This window comes from Echinops telfairi, unplaced genomic scaffold (genome assembly GCF_000313985.2).
Source record: "Echinops telfairi isolate 266 unplaced genomic scaffold, ASM31398v2 ScPeMD7_7457;HRSCAF=8495, whole genome shotgun sequence".
NCBI classification, from domain to species: Eukaryota; Metazoa; Chordata; class Mammalia; order Afrosoricida; family Tenrecidae; genus Echinops; species Echinops telfairi.
Genome location: NW_022111357.1, coordinates 22,425,166 through 22,444,228, shown reverse-complemented (window position 1 = coordinate 22,444,228; position 19,063 = coordinate 22,425,166). Strand labels below are relative to the sequence as shown.

The 19,063-nt window shown below is 54.0% G+C and overlaps 1 protein-coding gene across 2 annotated transcripts in view; it reads left to right on the top strand.

The window, feature by feature from the left end:
* The first annotated feature begins 1,425 nt into the window (after positions 1–1,425).
* The window catches only part of EPHB2 (EPH receptor B2), a 147,328-nt gene continuing 129,690 nt past the window's right edge, over positions 1,426–19,063 (top strand). Inside the window, exons 1-2 of one of the 2 annotated variants that reach the window (XM_004705119.4) lie at positions 1,426–1,485; positions 4,596–5,280. In XM_004705119.4, coding sequence (XP_004705176.1) covers positions 1,429–1,485; positions 4,596–5,280 — 742 coding nt within the window. In that variant the 5' untranslated portion in view covers positions 1,426–1,428. The remainder of the gene's footprint in view (positions 1,486–4,595; positions 5,281–19,063) is intronic. The other variant, XM_013005292.2, reaches the window with a different exon arrangement.

Below are 19,063 nucleotides of genomic sequence, written 5' to 3'. Positions count from 1 at the left end.
GAACCCCACTCCTGGTACCATAGTTCCTCATGGAGTTCCAGTGTCTTTTCAATGCAATGGAATTCTAAAGGTGTGCCTGGGAAAGAGAAGGGAGGGTCCACTCTGGCCCTGTGAGTCATCTTTTCCCTTCTCTCCAGCCACCAGAGCAGAGGGGAGGCCAGTGCTGGCCCGAGACTCCTGAGCCGCTCTGGGCCTGGCTACACAGAGTACAGGGCTCACCTGCAACACCTGGCCGAGCCCTGGGAGAGGGACCCAGGAATCTGGACCCAGTGGTGGACTCTGGGTCCCAGATAAAAGAAGAGGGGGTCCTAGCAGGATGTGGGGTCACCTGGGATTGATGCATGGCTCCCTTAAGGACCCTGCTCCTGGTTTTGAGAATTTGATGCAAGCTAAAAATCAGAGATCCCCAAAGTCTGCCATAACTTTTCCTGAGTTTCCTGGTGGGCCTGAGGTTCCTGGGTAGCACCACAGAATAAAGACATGGCTCGGATCTAAAACATCAGCCACTGAGAACCCCACGGAGCATAGTTCTACTCTGACGCCTGCTGGGGACTCGTCAGCGTCGACTCCACAGCAGCCACTGAAAGAAACATGGTGGCTGTCTCGAGTCTGTGCTGGAGACCCCAGGTCAAACCTCCCTCCTCCGGAAAAGGAGGGAAGGAGCCCTTGTAGAAAGGTGGGCTCTCATTGAGAGGCTGGACAGAACGTGGGTTGAGGAGGAAGTTGTTTCAGAGCAGCACTTCTCAATCTGTGGGTCCCGACCCTTTGGGGGTCAAATGACCCTTTCACAGGGGTCGCCTAATACCATCGGAAAACACATATTTCCGATGGTCTTAGGAACCGAGACACCGCTCCTCTATCCGACTCCAGACAGGTCCACCCACATGCAGATACGCCCACATACGAGTACCCAGTGTGAAGACTGTTACCCATGCTACACCATGCTTCAAGACACAATTGCATTTATTGGTCATTAGAAATAACTATTTAATAATATATAATTACATATTGTTTTTGTGATTAATCACTATGCTTTCATTATGTTCAATTTGTAGCAATGAAAATACATCCTGCACGTCAGATATTTACATGGTGATTCCTAACAGTAGCAAAATGACAGTGATGAAGTAGCAATGAAAATAATTTAATGGTTGAGGGGCACCACACTATGAGGAACTGTATGAAAGAGCTGCGGCATGAGGCAGGCTGAGAACCCCTGTTTTAGAGGGTGAAGCCTAGAGGCACAGATTCCGGTGATTGGAGGGTGGAGGCCAATGGGGGGGGCAGCCTGAAGGTTGAAGGCCAGAGTATCAGGGCCTTGGTCAAGGCGGGGCTAAATAAAGAAGGCCTGTTCAGATGGTTGGGGGTGGTGCTGCGAAGACGCGTGGGGCCGACCACTGACCCTTTTCTCCCCCCACAGAAACATTGATGGACTCTACCACAGCAACGGCCGAGCTGGGCTGGATAGTACATCCTCCGTCCGGGGTGAGTCTGCGTGCCCACAAACCCTGCTTGGTACCCCAGGACTGCCAGGGCTCCTTTGCAGGGCCCGGATGTCCCCTCACATTCCAGCAGCCCCTCTTACTCCTCAAGGCCCAGAGCCAGGCCTCTCGCTGCCCCATCCTCCTGGTCCCCTACCACTGATGAGTGTCGGCTGCCATGACAACAAATGGCTGCCCTGCCCCTTTAGCCCCCGAAGTCCTCAGGGTGAGCCTGAGACGTGAAGGCCTGTGCTACCCCCATTTCACAGATGGGGAGGGGGAATCTTCATTTCCTGGGCACCCACTGTGTGTCAGAAACCATCTCAGACAACCGTGGGCGCCTCACCACCCGGTCAGGGGAGAAGGATGACCTCCGTTTTACAGATGCAGAAGCTGAGGCTGATAGAGCTGCAGACAGCCATCTGCCCAGACGGACCGCTAGCTAATGGTGGGGCTCCAACTTGTATCCAGGGCTGTGACTAAAGTCCTCCCAAGACTTGGCTCCCATTTTCTGGATGCATTTATCTGAACCCACGCCTGGGCTGTGCGCTCCAGAGAGCAAGATCAGCCCCAGTGTGAGATTCCGCTCTCTCCTCCCGCTCCCAGCCCTGTGCCTGCACGTGGCTGTCATAGCTGTGGGGCCAGACAGTCCTGAGACTCTGTCCCGTCTCTGCCTCGAATCAGCTGTGTGACTTTGGGCCAGTTCCTGAACCTCTCTGGGCTGCAGCCTCCTCATCTGTGAGCTGGCCAGGGTACTGTGTCCTGCATAGGGCTGCGGTGAGGGTTTGCTGCAAAGTGTCCAGCACAGTGTGCCTGGAATAGAGTGGACAAAACGCCCAGGAACAAGCAGCTGTAACGGTCACTATTGTCATCAGCATTGTCATCGCCGTCAGTGTTAATGTCATTCTCTCCTCATGCCCCCAGCCTCTGGGGAGGGCTCTGAGCTCCTACCGCCCATCCCTCCCCTCCTCCCCAACCCAGCTCCTCCACTGGGACTCAGCAGCTGCTTCTGGGAGCTCCCCGCTCCCCCTGGCCAGCCCCCTCCTGTCCCCCCACCCCCACCCCAGGCCTGTGCTCTCAATAGGCGGGGCCCTGGGGTCAGGCCTCTTTCTGTGACTCTTTCTTGTCACCAATTTCCCATCTGCGAAGGTGCCTGGGCCCACAGACCCACCCTGCCAGTAATGAGGCCAGGCTGGGCTCCGGGCCCCCGGACGCAATTATTTGGGGTGTTTAGGCTGCAGGGCCTCCGCATGTTAATTAGAGAGAGGGGAGAAAGGCAGAGTGCTCTAATTAAGTGCTCTAATTAAGTTCTGAAGAAGAGCAGCGGTTGTAACAAGGGGCTGACTTTGTCACATGGTGCCACCCAAAAATATATAAAAATCAAATGCGTTGTAGGAGCCCCAGAGCCACCATTGACAAGGCGAGCCAGCAGGCATCAGCCCCGCTGCTCCTTCCCCACCCAAGCTCACTCCCCCTTCAGAGAGACCCCACCCAAGCCGACAGCCGAGGCCCACAGAGGCCAAAGACAAAGAGCACCCACTTGGTGATGTGCCCCTCCTGCCCCCTGCTCCCCCCACCCCCGCTACCAAACTCCCCATGACCACAGTCACACTGGCAGTCCAGGAGATGGGAGTCCAGAGGGGAAATGACTTGCCCAGGCCGCATATCAAGTTAGCAAAACTGACGGGCCTCGTGCTGGAGGCCCCATGGGCAAGCTCGGTGACGGGGCCTGGGTCAGACAGCCTCTCTGGTCTCTACTCACAGGGAGGGCGGGGGGAAGGAGGGTGTTATCATAGATAAAGAGATGAGATCCTGTCCCAGCAGTCCAGTTTGACCCCAGGAGTGGACGAGGGAGAAGGGCAGGGCGATGTGCTGTACCCAGGCTCGAAGAGAGTCCCCAAATGCAAACACCAAGGAGCCTGGGGAGAGCCCCCAACCAGAGATTCCAGGGCAGCCTGAGAGTGGGAGAGGGGCTGCTCCAGGCCCACACCCACCCCCACACCCCCACCCCCACACCCCCCACTCCCCCCCCACCCCCCGCACAATTGTGAGGCAGAGCAGGGGACCAATCTTTGTCAGCGAGGGTCTGGGAGAGGCTCTGCGCCTCCCCTGCGCACCGGGCTACGGACAGGGCCTCTCCTCAAGCACCTGAGAACATGCCTGCTCTCAGAGGGAGCTGTAGCAGGTGACCGCCCAGAGCAGATCCACTCTCCCGGTCTCCCCACCACCCAGGGGGTCGGGTAGGAGAGGGAGTACCCTCCCCCATCCGACTGGGAGTCCCAGAGACTCCCCTCCCCCATCAGTCTTAGAGTCCCGGAGGCTGGTCTTCCCCATCAGACTGGGAGTCCCCACAGGCAAGGACTACAGCTACCCCAGGCAGACAGAAGGGGAGTTCCCCAAAGGAGCCATTGTCTCTCCCTCACAGGGTGCTCCTTCAGGGCAGGGCTCCGCCAGTTTCCCTTGGGGGGAGATTCCCCGGAGCAGGGCGGTGTCTGCTTTCTCCTCTTAGGGAACCCTTAGCAGTAAAGGCCATGTCTCCCACGCTGGCAAAGATACTAAGAACGGGGTCTGTGCCCTTCCCACCAGAGGACTGCATCCGCCTCACAGACTGGGGAAGTCATTAGGGCCAAGACCATGTTCTCCCCGCCTGACTCCCTAACCCCCCTTCAGACTGGGAGTTCTCTGACCGTAGGGCTCCTATCTCCACCATCAGACCAGAGGATTCCCCAGGGCAGGGTCTGTGTGTGACCCTTCAGACCAGGGGTGTCAAACTGGCAGCCCACTGGCTGCATGCAACCCCTGGGGTAATTTTTTTTGTGGCCCACGCTGCTCTGAAATAAAATGAAAACAGAAAAAATTGTTATAAAGAAAGTAGTGCTTAGGGGAGATGGAAACAATACCATACACACAATTCCCCCATTACATTTTATTTCAGAGCATCGTGGGTCACAAAAAATTACCTCGGGGGCCACATGAAGCCCACGGGCCAGTTTGACACCCCTGCTTTAGACTAAGAGCCCCCTGAGGGTAGCAGTGAGGCCTGCACCCCATCAGGCTGGAGGATTCCCCAGGGCAGGGTCTGTGTGTGTCAGCTGACTGGCGTTTCCCCTGCAGTGGGAGGAGGTGAGCGGCTACGACGAGAACATGAACACCATCCGCACGTACCAGGTGTGCAACGTGTTTGAGTCCAGCCAGAACAACTGGCTGCGGACCAAGTTCATCCGGCGCCGGGGTGCGCACCGGATCCACGTGGAGATGAAGTTCTCCGTGCGCGACTGCAGCAGCATCCCCAGCGTGCCCGGCTCCTGCAAGGAGACCTTCAACCTCTACTACTACGAGGCCGACTACGACTCGGCCACCAAGACCTTCCCCAACTGGATGGAGAACCCGTGGGTGAAGGTGGACACCATCGCGGCCGATGAGAGCTTCTCCCAGGTGGACCTGGGCGGCCGGGTCATGAAGATCAACACCGAGGTGCGGAGCTTTGGGCCTGTGTCCCGCAGCGGCTTCTACCTGGCCTTCCAGGACTACGGCGGCTGCATGTCCCTCATCGCCGTGCGTGTCTTCTACCGCAAGTGCCCCCGCGTCATCCAGAACGGGGCCATCTTCCAGGAGACGCTGTCAGGGGCCGAGAGCACATCCCTGGTGGCCGCTCGGGGCAGCTGCATTGCCAACGCTGAGGAGGTGGACGTGCCCATCAAGCTCTACTGCAACGGCGACGGCGAGTGGCTGGTGCCCATTGGCCGCTGCCTGTGCAAAGCGGGCTTCGAGGCTGTGGAGAATGGCACTGTCTGCCGAGGTAAGGGGCTCTTGGAGGTCGGGCCGGGGCCTGTGAGGGTAGGGATTGTGCCAGCTGTGGGCGGGCAAAGGCCGTGCCCTGGAGCGGCCCAAGGGGCACTTTGTCGTCTGCATTTCCAAAGTAGCCTCTGGTGACCTCCTGGGGGCAGCACTCAGGTAGCTCTTCTGGACCGGAAGGATGGAGCCTGTCCAGGTGGCGCGCGGGATCCGTTCAATAGGGGTGCAGATAAAATATCGTAAGGACTGCGTGGTTGTTTAATGATGGCAACTGGTTTGCTGTTGAAGCCCCAGAGTGATCTGAAGTGGCCTTTTGAAGAGAACAGAGGTTATTGTTCTTTTGGGGGTGACTTTGTGTTGAATTTCAAGTCTTGGAGACTCCACCTGACCGAGCCAAACTGTCCCCGGGGACTTTTTAGGATGTGCTGTTTGTGGAGGTTTCTTCCGCAGAACTTCGGGGTGGGTTCGAACCCGAAACCTCTCAGCAGCCAAGTGCTTCCCAGTGTGTGCCAGGGGGCTCCTTAAACCTGTGTATGGCGTAGTAAGTAGCATTTATATGTGAATGAGTTACCACTCACTGAGTATCTGCCACACCAGCCAGTAGATGCCCGGCCAGGCTGCCGTGACAGCGCGTTCGAGGCAACGTGTGCACGGGACTCAGTGTGGGGCTCCTCCAGGGTCCCTGGGTGGAACAGCCACTGACATCGAGACAGAAGGAAAGGAGAGAGAGTGGGAACTGTACCCTAGCTCTTTGTCTAAAGGGGCAGCATGACTCACACATTACCCCTAGGCACATCTCAACAGCAGGCCACGTGGCTGCTTCCGACTCAAAGGGGTGAGGCAGCGCCATGCCACCGACTGTCACCCTCACTGTGTGCTGAGCACATCACGCGTCTTAACCCGCCTCAGTGTGGCCATGGCCCATTCACGGGGAGAAAGGGAGGGCTGGAGAGTCAGGGAGCAGGCAGGATCTCACCCAGACATCAGGTCAACTCCAGCTCCTAACACGACAGGACAGAGCGGACCAGCCTGCTAGGGTTTCCAAGGCTTAGCTTTATGGAAGCAGACTGACAGCTCTTTCTCCCATGGGTTGGCTGGTCGGTTTGAACCGCCAACCTGTTCACTAGCAGCTGAGCCCTTTAACCACTGTACCACCATGGTCCTTACCATCGTGCTACATGAGTCGGGTTCAGGAAAAAATATCTAGTAAATAATTGTGCAGTCAATATTTGAATATGGCAAAGGCTACGAAGGTGGTTTGCCAACCTAAGAAGTTTGTCGGCAATGCTGCAATATGGTAAGACTCGCTGACTGATTTCAAAGTCAAGCCCTGATGAATGGCCTTGACCAAAGGTAACCTCCCCACCCCCCACCTCTTCATAGGGTCATGATAAGGATTTAAGAACTTAATACACAAAAGGCACTTGGCGTATTTTGATAGGATGGCACTCCCTCGCTGCCATCTAGTTGATTCTGACTGAGAGCAGCCCTATAGGACAGGGTAGAACTGCCCCTGTGAGTTTCTAAGACTAGAACTCTGCAGGATCGGAAAGCCTCATCTTTCTCCCAAGGAGCAACTGGTGGTTTTGAACTGCTGAACTTGTGGCTAACAGCCACGTGCATAACCACTATGCCACCAGGGATCCTTTCTAATATACTGTAAATGCTTCATGAATGTGAACTAAATGAGATGCTGTATAGAGTCCCTGTGTGGCGCAAACAATTAAGCCCTGGAATGACTCACTGAAAGGTAAGCAGTTCAAATCTGCCCCGAGGTACCTCAGAAGTAAGGCCTGGCAATCTGCTCCCAAAACGTTACAGCCTTAAAGGCCCTTAGGAGTGTGGTTCTATTCTGTCTGCTTGGCACCGCCACGGGTTACAATCGACTCAATGGTAACCAACAACCACCACCGACGCCAGCGTGTATGCAGAGCCCAACCTGCAGCTGGCCCCCCAGCAGTGTTAACTGTGCTAGTGCTGTTGGCCTAGTTGGTGGTCGGAGAGGGGTTTGAAGCCTCCTTGTGCCACTTCCCTTTGCCACTATGCAAGATTTGGGACTGCCTCAAATGCCAGGTTAAAAGCTTGGATCTTATTCCATGACCAGTGGAGCGCCAGTGAAAATTCTTGAGGCAAGCAGTGGTTACAGTGACCCCATCCCTATGAAGTGCAGCCTTGCTCTTCTCGGCAGCCCTCTGAGTCACGCCGAGCAGCATTTGAAAGAAGGTCCTTGGAGGGATGGATGGGGGGATTCCAGAAAGGGAAGCTGGTGCAGCAATCCGGGGGAGTGATGGCAGCCTGCACGGGACATCAGCACCCTGGGAAGAGGAGGGGTGTGACCAAGGGGTGCTTTGCTAAAGAAACAGAGGGGCTTCGATGCAGAGTCAGAGGAGAGGAGAGGGAGGGGGAGGAGTGGAAGGTAACAGGGAGTTCCAGGTTGCAGGGAGACGGTGGCTCTGGAAAAGAGATGAGGAAGCTGGGGGTGGAAAGGCTGGTTTCCTGGGGAAGATAGCAGATTGGGTTTCCTGACTGAAGTGTGAAAACGCAGAGCCTTGGAAGCCGAAGCGGTGAGAAGAGGGGGCGGAGACAGAAGGAGCGAGCGGGATCTCAGTCACTCATTGTTCATTGTTCATTGTTTATTCATTCATCAAACTCATTCATCAAATACATCAAGTTCATTCACCAAATCCATTCATCAAACCTGTGTTCAGTGCTGTGCACGGAGACCTGCAGAGGCGTGTCACACGGGGCCCTGCCCACTAGGAGCTCACAGTCCAGGGGGCAGACAGATGTGCATGGACAAGGTGGCCAAGCACAAGCCGCGGTGGACAAGGAACTGTACACTGCAGCTTGGGCTGCGGTGGGCATGGCCGTGGAGGTCCCTGGAGAGGCGTGTAGTGGCCACCCTAAAGGGATGGATGTGTGTGGCCCAGGAGGAGCGTTCTGGAGAGTGGATGCGCATGAACAAAGACCTGAAGGTAGGGATCCGTTTGGCCCATTTAGGGGACTGTCACCTTGATGGGATGGTAAGCAGTTGGGCATGGCCATGACTTCGGGCCCAAGGGTGGAACTGTTGGAGGGACTGTCTTCCAGAAATAGAAATGCTTTTGTTATCTACCGCTGCTTAATGAACAACCCCCAAATCTGGCAGCTCAGAGCAACCAGCATTTATGACCTCAGTGTTTCTGAGGGTCGGGGATCAGAGTGCTGGTGGCTCCAGGCTGCAGTTTCATCTGAAGGCTCAGCTGGAAAGGGGTCTGCTTCCAAGGGAACGAGACAGAAGTCACTGCCTACATCGCCTGATCTCAGAAGGGACGTCATGCTGTCATAGTCTGTCTGTTACAAGGAAGTGGTCAAATCAGGCCCCACCCCTGAGGTGGGATCCCCGGCACCATCTTTGAGGTTGTCAGTGGCCAGAGGCATTCGGAGTCAGGGGCTACCCTTGCAAGTGGGGAGGGTGGGTGGGGACAGCCTGGCCAGCGGCAGGGTGTGCGCCATGCCATGATTAGGGAGCTCAGCAGGACACCAGCTGCTGCTCTGTCCTGGGCTGCAGCCACCCAGATGTGGGACGACTCAGCCCCCAGGACGTGTCACATTAGAGTGGTTTGCCACGTTCACGGGGCCCTCAAACTCTGCCAGGCCTCAGCCTCCTCTGGGAAGTGTGTTCTCCCGCAGACCCCTGGGCCTGACTCCAGCCTCTCCCTTACGCCTGCTTCTGTGGCTCCGAGGTGGGCCCCGGGATCTGCTCTTTTAAACCGGCAACCTGAGTAATTCGGTAATAGGTCATTAGTTCAGAGATGGGTTGTGATAACATGTCTCTGGCTAGATGGAACTGGGACTCGAGGCCAAAGAGTAACCACAAGCCTGGCGCCCACAACACCCCAGAGAGCCCCCCACCTTAAGGAGAGGTTGTGAACAGATTGTCCCAGACGGTGTGGTATAAAAAGACACGTTTCATATTGAAGCATCATCTGATAGGGGGGAATAATCCGTTGTTTTGTTGGCACACCTGAGAGAAAACGGCATGCAGGGGCTTGTTGGCAGGTGGGGAGTTCCAGGTACAGTGAGTGGCTCACCAAGCAACAGTGCACATCCCCCTGGTACCCACCTGTACCCGACACGGAGTGGGGAAGGGGAGGGGCCTGGAGAAGCCAGTCGTTCGACACGCGTGTGTTGGTGTCTGCTGTGCACCATTGTAACCATTTATCAAGTATTTATGGAGAACCTTCTAGGAGCCAGGCACATAGCAGGGTGTGAGGACACAGATGAATGAGGCCAGCATACTTGCTGTCCTCCCAGAGGTTTCAGTCGGGCGGGGGGAGGTGGACGCTGAGAGGGGGGAAATGAATGAACAAATAGGCGAAGGTCACTACAGACTGTGATGAGCAGATGGAAGCAGGAGGACCCAAGCCTAGAGCTCAAGGGTAGACCTCCTTTAGCCAGATGGTCAGGGAAGGTTGGTTGGAAGAGGTGCTGTTTAAGTTAATGGGGCTGCCCTGGGTAGGTGACAGGAGAGTCCCTGAGAAACCCCAAGACCAAGGATTTGGCCTTAAGTGTCCGCTGGACAGACAAGAGACTCATGCATGGGGAACAAGGCAGAGCACACGGAGGCCTGCCCAGTATCTTTTCAGACCAGGAAGCTGGGAGGGCTTCATGGAGGAGGTGGCATGTGAACTCAGCCTTGAGGAGTGAGGGAGAAAGGGAATGGCAGATTTGGGGGAACTACTTGAATAAAGCCCCTGAGCTGGGACACGTTTGGTGTGTAGCAAGTGCTCTGCTAGGTATCATTCACTGTTTCCTGGATAAGGAGCCCTGGTGGTATAGTGATTATGCATTGGGCTGCTAAGTTCAAGGTCGGCAGTTCGAAAGCACCAGTCGCTCTGTGGGTAAGAGATGGGGCTTGCTACAGTCGAGTGACAGTCGGGAACTCATGGGGGGCGTTCTACCCTCTTCTGTGTGGTCATTATGAATAGGATTGACTTGAAGGCAGTGCATCTGAGTGTGGGGCTCAGGCCCAAGCTGGCCTGACAGCTCCTGAGACTCCTTCCCCTAGCCCCCACCCCCCACTCCCCAGCATCCTCAGGATCACAGTTCTCGGTGAGCTTCCCACTGGGGGTCATCGGAAGTGCCCCTGAATCCCTGCTCCGCTGCTCTCCCCCAGAGCCCTGAGTGTGTTTCTCTCTTTCCAGACCTTTATGGGTTTTGTTTTAAGTCCCTGCCTCCGTTTCCCATTTCTCTCCTTCTCTGCCTTGGCCGTGGGGAAGCCCCCAGCCTTGCCAAAGCGGGGGGCCCCTGCCCTCCTCTCTCGGTAAGTGACCCGAGCAACAATGGGACTGGAGGCCTGTCCACAGCGAGCATGACCGCACCCACGCTCTGGCTGCTGAGGGGACCTTCAGTGTTTGCTTTGGACGGGGCGAGGGGCTGCGAGCCAGCAGGGGGGGTGCACACAGCCCACTCAGCCCTCCCAGTCCCAGCTGCTGGTCTTCTCCACCCAGCCTCTCCCTCTTCTTCAGCCCAGCCATCTCCCCCACCCTCCCTACGAGCTTGGAGGCCCCATTCTAAAACCCCAGCTCTGCTGCTCACTAGCTGTGTGGCCTTGGGCAAGGAGCTGACCCTCTCTGAGTCTTTGTTTTCTCATCTGCAAAACAGTAACAGCAGGGTTCATGAGAACATACCTAAAACTGTTCTACGAGTAACAGACTCATTCTTACCAACCGACACTGTTTTTGCCAGTTTTGTTTTGCTTGCTTGGTGAGTTTTGGTTTTGATGTTGATGTTGTTTGAGAAAAATAAAGTTTTCTTATCACCACATGTTATTTGTTAGACATGTTAGGAATTACTGATAAGCAAAAGGGAAAGAATGAAAATTAGCCATGATCCCATCACCACGCAGAGGCGATGGAAGCAGTGGAAGTGGGCCCTTCTGCCTGTTTATGAGGGTTGATACATATTGATTTTCCTTTAAGGAAAAACACGTGGACGCGTGCTGAAAGTCCATGAGGACTTTTGAGAAACTCGTATTTCGTGACTCTCCGCGTGACGTTAGAGCTACGCCCAGGTGGATTTGGGGGACTCTTGGTGCTCCCAAAATCCCGCCGCCCCACCAGTACTCACTAACCCTTTATCGATTGAAGACATTGTGCCATTTCTCCACTCTCTGCACCAACTGCTGGAGTGGACTTCATTGCTCTTCTGGCCCTCTGTGCTGCTGCTGCTGCTGCTGCTGCCGGTATTTGTGTAGGATATATTTCCAGGCGTGGAATCGTGGGGTCAAAGGGCATATGCTTTTTTTAAGAGCTCTTGACAGGCATTGCCAAATTGCCCTCCAGAAAGGCTGGGCCGAGTTACTCCCCTGCCAGCAGCCTCAGAGACTGCCGGTTTCCCTGCATGCTCGCCAGCATGGGCCAGTATGCCTGTGGCTTTACTTTCTATTTTACTCCCAGAATCCTGTGCTTCCTTAGACGAGGGAATGAAAGAGCCAGAGGCTAGGGGGTCCCCTCTGGACCCTCAGAAATGGATCATAGGCCACCCTCGGGGTGGCCTCCTTCCCACCCTATTTTCAGCTCCAGCCCTTTCCACAGAGGCTGAACCAGATGTGTCTGGAGGGGCGGGTGGTGGGGGACGTGGTCATCAGCCTAGGGGTGAGGCAGAGGGAGGTGCCAGCTGGCAGAGCCGGTGCTGGCTGGGGAAAGGGTGTAAGGGTCGGAATGTGGAGTGGGAGGGGAGGCCCAAACCCCCACCCAGAAACTATGCTCCTTCCCTTCAAGGGCAGGGTGGTGACACCAGCTGGGGCGTGGGGGGCAACCCCGGCCCCAGCCCAAGGCTGAGACTGCCCAAGAAGTGGATCACAGGGGCTCTGGCTGCTGCACTCAAACTACTGAGGTCCTTACTTGTATAAAGCTAAGTGTCTTCCCTTGTGCCCTCCCCATATGTTCTCAAAGCATCTGTTCTGATTTCAAACTTGTCTGTCCACCCATCTACCCGACATTCACTCAACACCAATTTCCAATTACTTGGGCATTTTTTTGGCTCACACATTCCTGGAGACCTGCCAGCACCAGCCCTAAACTGATGGCGCCCAGTTCTTGCCCTCTGGGAGCTTCCAGTCTGCACGGGGCCATGGCTTCAGCCGTGGGGCCTTCAGGACAGCTGGGGAGGCTTCCTGGAGGCAGAGCCCTTTCCTCAGCACTGTAGGACACAGGAGGAATGGAGAGCAAGAAGGGGGACCTAGCCCCACCAAAAGATGATCAGAAATGATACGGTTACTGTTTACTGATACTGTTTAATGATTACTGATATATATATATATATATATATATATATATTTAACCTTACCCTCTCCCTGACCCCCAGACAAGGCAGACTTCCTGGAAGAAGCAGAGGAGATGTGTTCTTGGGAGCAGGACAGGATGGGGTGTCAGGATTCAGAGCCAGTGCTGCCAAAGAGCCAGTGAGGCAGAGGCAAAAGGGAATTCCGGGAGGCCTGGAACTGTGTACCAGCATTCTATGCCCTGTGCTTCTTTCTGTTCGACACCAAGTGTCCCGCTGGTGTTATTGACTCCGTTGTACAAATGATGACCCTGAGGCACCGAGCTGTTGTTGTTATTTTCAGGGGCCATTGAGTCGGCTCCCACACACCCCGTGCACAACAGAACAAAGCCCTGCACGGCCGGCGCCATCCTCAACGCTGTTCCGTGCCTGAGCCCATGGATGCAGCTACTGTGCCACCCCATCTCCTTCCTCTTTGTCGCTGCTCCTCCAGTTGACCAAGCATGATGTCCTTCCCAAGGACTAGTCTCTCCTACAGTGAGTCCGATGCACGTAAGACTTACCTTTCAGGAGCACTCTGGCCTTACTTCCTGCAGCGCAGGTGGGTGTATCCTTGTAGCAGGCCACGGTACTTTCAAGATTCTTCTCTGGCACCACAATCCAGAGGCATTGATTCTTCTGCCGTCTTCCTGATTCAATGTCCAACTCTCAGCTGCATAGGAGGCAATTGGAAATACCGTGTCTTGGGTCAGGCGCACCTTGGTCCTCAAAGTAACATCCTTGCTTTTCTCTAATAGTCTAAAGAGGTCTTGTGCAGCAGATTTACCCAATGCAATGTGTCTTTCGATCTCTCGACTGCTGCTTGCATGAGCACTGATCGTGGATCCAAGCGAGACAAAATCCTTGATAACTTTTTCTCCATCTATCATGATGTTACCTAAGTGTCCAGTTGTGAGGATTTGGGTCTTCCTTACATTGAGTTATGATCCTCACTGAAGCCTACAATCCTTGATCTTCATCAGCAAGGGCTTCAAGCAAGGTTGTGTGACCTACATACCACATCGCAGGTTGTTAATAGTCTTCCTCTGATCCTGATGCCCTATACTCCTGCATGTTCTCCAGCTTCTCTGATGATGTGCTCAGCCCAGAGAGGTTCCATGAATTGGCCAGGGATGTGGACCCAGCTTTCTTCAACTAGTGGAACAACTTCATTGACTTAGAGGGACTGGTGGCTGAATGCACTCTCCTTTTACACCTGAGGCCCGAGCCTTGTCTGAGTGGCAATCGTGTCCCCGTCCCTCGCTTCTGTGAAGAGCAGGCAGCCGGGAAGAGTCTCGATTCCTCACCTGGGAAATGAGGACCTTGGGCCCTGCCCAGCTTACCTCCCTGGTTACTGAGGAGACCCTGAGACGCTGGGTGTGAGGGACTGAACAGATGGGCTCCAGCCCTGCAGGACCTTGAGGGAGAGAAGGAGCTCACCCTATTGGGATAACTGGAAGGGCTTTCGTATCAAGAGATGTGGGCCAGGATGGAGCCAAGTCCTGGGGCAAAGGCTTGGTGATGGAGGAAGTTCCATGCTGAAGGGTATAAGCCCTCAGATAAGAAGGTGCACACCCAGCTAACTCATGGCCAGAGGAAACAGCCACCCTTCCTCCCCTCACCCAGCATTTATGGGATGCTTACCCCATGCTAGAGTCCCTGGTGGTACAGCAGTTAACACTCTCCACTGCTACCACAAGGTTGGTGGTGTGAGTCCACCCATGGTGCTGCAGGAGAAAGGCCAGGTGATCTCCTTAAGAAGCAAAAATCATTGCTCATAATCCTTGGGTCACACAGGCGGGGGTGCTTCTTCTGTGTGGAGTTAGCTGACTCCTCATTGAGATGGCTGCTTGTTTTGAGACAAGCATTTGAGACCCCAGATGTTGTTGTTTTTTTCCTGATAGCAGGGCACTATCTGACTTCCTCACCACATTTTACTATGGCATTATACCACCGGTGATTTCCTCATGGGGAGAGTACCAGGCAGGACCATGTCAGAAAAACTAACTTGTTCTTGAATTGGAACTACAATCATTCATATAACTATTATTTCTACATGTCCCTGGTTCGGTTTTAGATATATCTTTATTATTTTATTGTACTACACCGTAGATCATCCCTGTGGGCTGTAAGGTAATTCTATTGATAGTAACATTATTTTAGTCAATGGGAAAACACTGTTGAGCAACTGATTTTCTACATGTGTAGTACATCTTATTGGACTCCAATAAGTGAATCATTAATTGTACATCTTCATAACTTGGGTGATTGGACACTAGGTACACAAGCCATGTGGGTCGGAGATAAGGCAATAATTTCAGTAACACTCACTTTTCAAAGGCAGAACCATGCCTGCTAGACCAACACATGTCACAAAAAGGCAGAGAGATCATGAAAACAGCAAATGTATGTTGGTCTCGGGTTGTCAATCTTTGGGCACCCTCAAAGCAATAGGTCTGAACCCACCCAAAGGCTAATGACCACCAATTCCCTACCCTTGGGATAGTGTTCATCTGCTTTGCCTACTCCAGCCTAGAGTTCAAGGGAATATTTCAGTTCTGCTACATGGCTAAGTCCAGTTCATCCCATGGGATTTCCAATTCTGTGGTGTGATCCAAGGACTGTAAACAATAAGATCCAAACCCAGAGGAGGGAATGGTACCAGTGCCTAAATCCTAAATGCTATGGATGCATGGAATGCTATGGATGATAGAGGAAGCCCAAAATCCATTTGCAGGATCCCTACCTGGGTGAGTCACAGGTTGAATCCCACTGTCCAGAGGCTAAGAATGCGAACAGCCCTCCTACCAAAGTCCACTGTAAAGTGTTTCTTACCAGCCGTACGTAGACCAACAAGCAACACCTTATGATGAGATCTCCTTTGGGACCCACTTTCCATTTATCCTAAAACTTTAGTATCCTCTGCTTTTTCCTAGATGAATGGAGCTCTTTCTCCATGCTCATTGCTGTTGGTCCTTTTCCATCGGTGTCTTGTGTGTTTTCCTGTCTAGGGAAGCCAGGATGGGTGGATTTAATAATTACCCGAGGGCAAGGAAAGGGCAGGTGGGGGGCAATGGGGAGCCAATACCATTGGGTACGAGAAAGAAGAAAATGTTCCCAAGCTGATGTTGGTGATGCCTACACAATCCTTCTTAAGATGACCGAACTGTTGACTTGCCTGATGTGTTCATTCTAGCTCAATAAAACTAATGAAAAAGAAAGCCAACAAACGGCACTGACAACCCAAGGGGGCACAGTTGTGCTGGGACACACGGGGCTGCCCCGAGTCGGCAGGGACTCTGTAGCAGCTAGCAGCACCTCATGTTGGCCCCCACCACCACCCTTGTCGAATCCCCTCAACAAGCCTTCCAGGCAGGGGACATCAGCTTCATTTCCCAGATGAGGGGCCCAGGGGCACTTAGTGACAGCATACATCTGCCACACATCGGTGGCAGAGCCAGGACTTGAGGTAAGTCTGCACCCTTGTAACCCCCCACTTCTGATTTCTTCTACTTCTTTTGGGGAGAACATTTTATTGTTATTTGGATGAACGTTTTGAGGGTTCCGTTTTCTGTGCAACCGTTTATACGCCTTTTGTTTTGTGACATTAGTTGCAATCGCCTCAATGTATGGCACCCTTCCACTTCCTCCCTCTGTTCAGCATTTCCATCCGTCATCTTCCCTGCCCCTCCCTGCCTCCTGGACTCTGTTTGAGGTCACATGCTGCCCGTTGGGTCTGCTGGCTGATTTTTCTGAGGACGATGTTCTTCACGGGGCTCTTGTTTACTCTGTAGGCCTGTCTGTTGTTTGGCTGAAAGGCGATCCCGGGGTATGGGGTCTGCTCCAGGTCTGAAGAACGTCCATCGAAGGCTCACCTCGGAGGTTCCTCCTGTCTCTATCCGACACACGGCTTCTGCTTCCTGAGAGTGCTGGCAAAGGCCTCCTAGGGGCTCACACCTGAGAACACACAATGATAGGGTCACCGTCACCCCACAGTGCAAGATATGGTCATCTCTGCTTGATAGAAGAAGGGACTGTGTTAGTCTGGGCAGACTAGAGAAACAAATCCATGGACACACATATGTGTATAAGAAAAGAGATTTATATACAAGAGCAATTGAACATTGAGAACATCCCAGCCCAGTCCAGATCAAGTGCATAAGTCCGATATTAGCCCATATGTCCGATACAATCTTCAGACTCACAAAAGACATGCATTGACTCCGAATGTAGAAGATCACAGGCCAGTGGGTAGAAAGTCTTTGGATCCAGTGGCATTGGAAATATCTCGGTGCTGGCAGGGGTCTCTGCATGGCTTCTCCAGCACCCAGGGCTGCATCAGGGTGGGTCCATGTGTCAGCTGCTATGTCTCCCAGGGTGTGAGCAGAGAGTTTCCCACCTCCAAGGAAGAAGATACCGAATTTCCAGAATCCTTAGGGGAAGGCTATGCCCACACAGAAGCCTCATTGGCTATGACCTGATTGACAGACTAGACTGCACCGCTACAGGCTTAATCCTTAAACTGACAATTATATAACTACCACAGGGACTGAAGCTGAAAGAGGTCATCCACTTGTCCAAGGAGACTCAGTTGGAAAGGTGTGGGTGCCGAACCCCTGTGCATTCCTACCAGTGCCTAGCTCATCCCGACCCTGACATCACCAGGCTGCCTCCAGAGCACATAAACAGCTGGGGACTCCCCCACCCGCTCCAGCCGCTGCCTTTTCATCTGGCGGGGCCTGGGGATCTGGTGAGAGAGGCCCGTTTATTGAGGAAGTTTATGCATTTAACAGTTTAAGCCTTTCTAAGCCTGTGGTACAACAGGATTTGGGAGCCGTTAACAATTCTGTGTGGTTAAGAGATTTTCATTGCGCTGCGGCAGCTGGCTCAGGCCCCACAGGCTCCGCTCTGGCCTGGGCCCCACCCTGCTGGGATTCCCCTCTCGGGGGGCCTTTGTCTTCAGCCCCCATCTGCAGCTTCTCCTTGTCCCCTGGCCCCCCAACCTCCAGGTAGGAACCTTAGACAAGAAACGGGGCTCAGAAAAGAGAAAGGGCTTATTGCCCAAACCACACAGAAAGTAAGAGGTTGAAGGGAGGCCAGGTTCCCTAGCCGGAGCTTTTCCCTGCCCCCTGGACGGGGGAGGCATTATGGTATCGATTCCTCAGTGGCAGGGCTTATAAACTCTCCCTGAAGCCTTCATCTGTGGGATCCCAACCCTCTCAGAGTTTGGGGGGACTGAGAGGGCAAAAGACTTGCCCAAGGTCACCCACTTTGTCAGATACTGAGCTGAAGTCAGGGCCTCCCCCAGCCCTAATCAGAATTCTTCACACTATACCAAACTACCCCTTCTTCCCTCCCTTAGCTGGAGGGGAAAATGCCATTTGTAATGGTAATGTCTTGCATATGTACAGTATTTATTTACTGCCTTGTTCCAGAAAAGATTAGAGGCTGCCTTTGTGCAGCATTTGGTCTTGCCCTCTGAAATACTTTGATCTGAATGGCACCCACGTGAGAGGAGCAAGCAGTGGGTATCAGCACCCTTGGAGCTCAAGGAAACTGGGAGCCAGGAGGGGACCTCCTAAGGGTGGACGGGACATCCCCAGGGTCACACAGCAATGCTAGGACTTGACTGGCTTCAGGAGCAAAGCTCGGACTAGACCCCAGTGCTGCAGCTTCCTGGGCCTGGGTCTTCCAGGAGCCCCTCACTACTCAGCCACACCACCTGTCCACACTATCTGAACCTCTGCAGGGATGGGACCCAGAGGTGCCATGGAAACTCCAGGGATCTGTCTCCATTCTCGGTGGGCAGAGGAGAGTTGCTCAAGGTCCAACGGAGAGGGTGGGTGGGCTTGGCAGGGTGTGAGCAAGCCCATGGCAACCACAAAGATTTACCAGCCCATGGACCGGGGAGTCAGGGGCCACCCTGAGGGGTGTGTCAGCCCCAGCACCCCAGCCTTTACTGGTCTTCCCAGTCTTTCCTATGGGGCCTCGTGGGGGGTGTTTTGCTGGGTTTTAATCACAGGGATTTACTTTCTGAGCAGGTCACCTGTCTGCCCAACAAGCCAAAGGAGAGGGCCACTAACCACAGTCACTCATGAGTCACTTCCACCTGACCACCGTCCCCATGCTTGGTCCCCTCTCCCCGCTTCCCCCTCACATGAAAGGACCGAGGGGACCAGTAGCCAGGATGGTCATGAAACCTGAGTCAGGCTCAGCATTCAACTCAAGGTTCCACTCCCCGCTCCCTGGACCGGATGGCTGGATGCAAAAGAGCAGAAATCAGATCCCAGGTGGAAAGGACAGAGTGCTTCTGTCCGTGCACCAGGCTGCAGGCCCGAGGCCCGCGGCAGGATGGGTGATCCTTTACTGGATCTCCATGAGTTGGACCCGTTACCAGTCCCATTTCACCCCGGAGAAGTGGAGGCTCAGAGAGGTTAAAGAAACAGCCCAAGGTCACAGCGATGATGAAGCCAGCAGTGCGA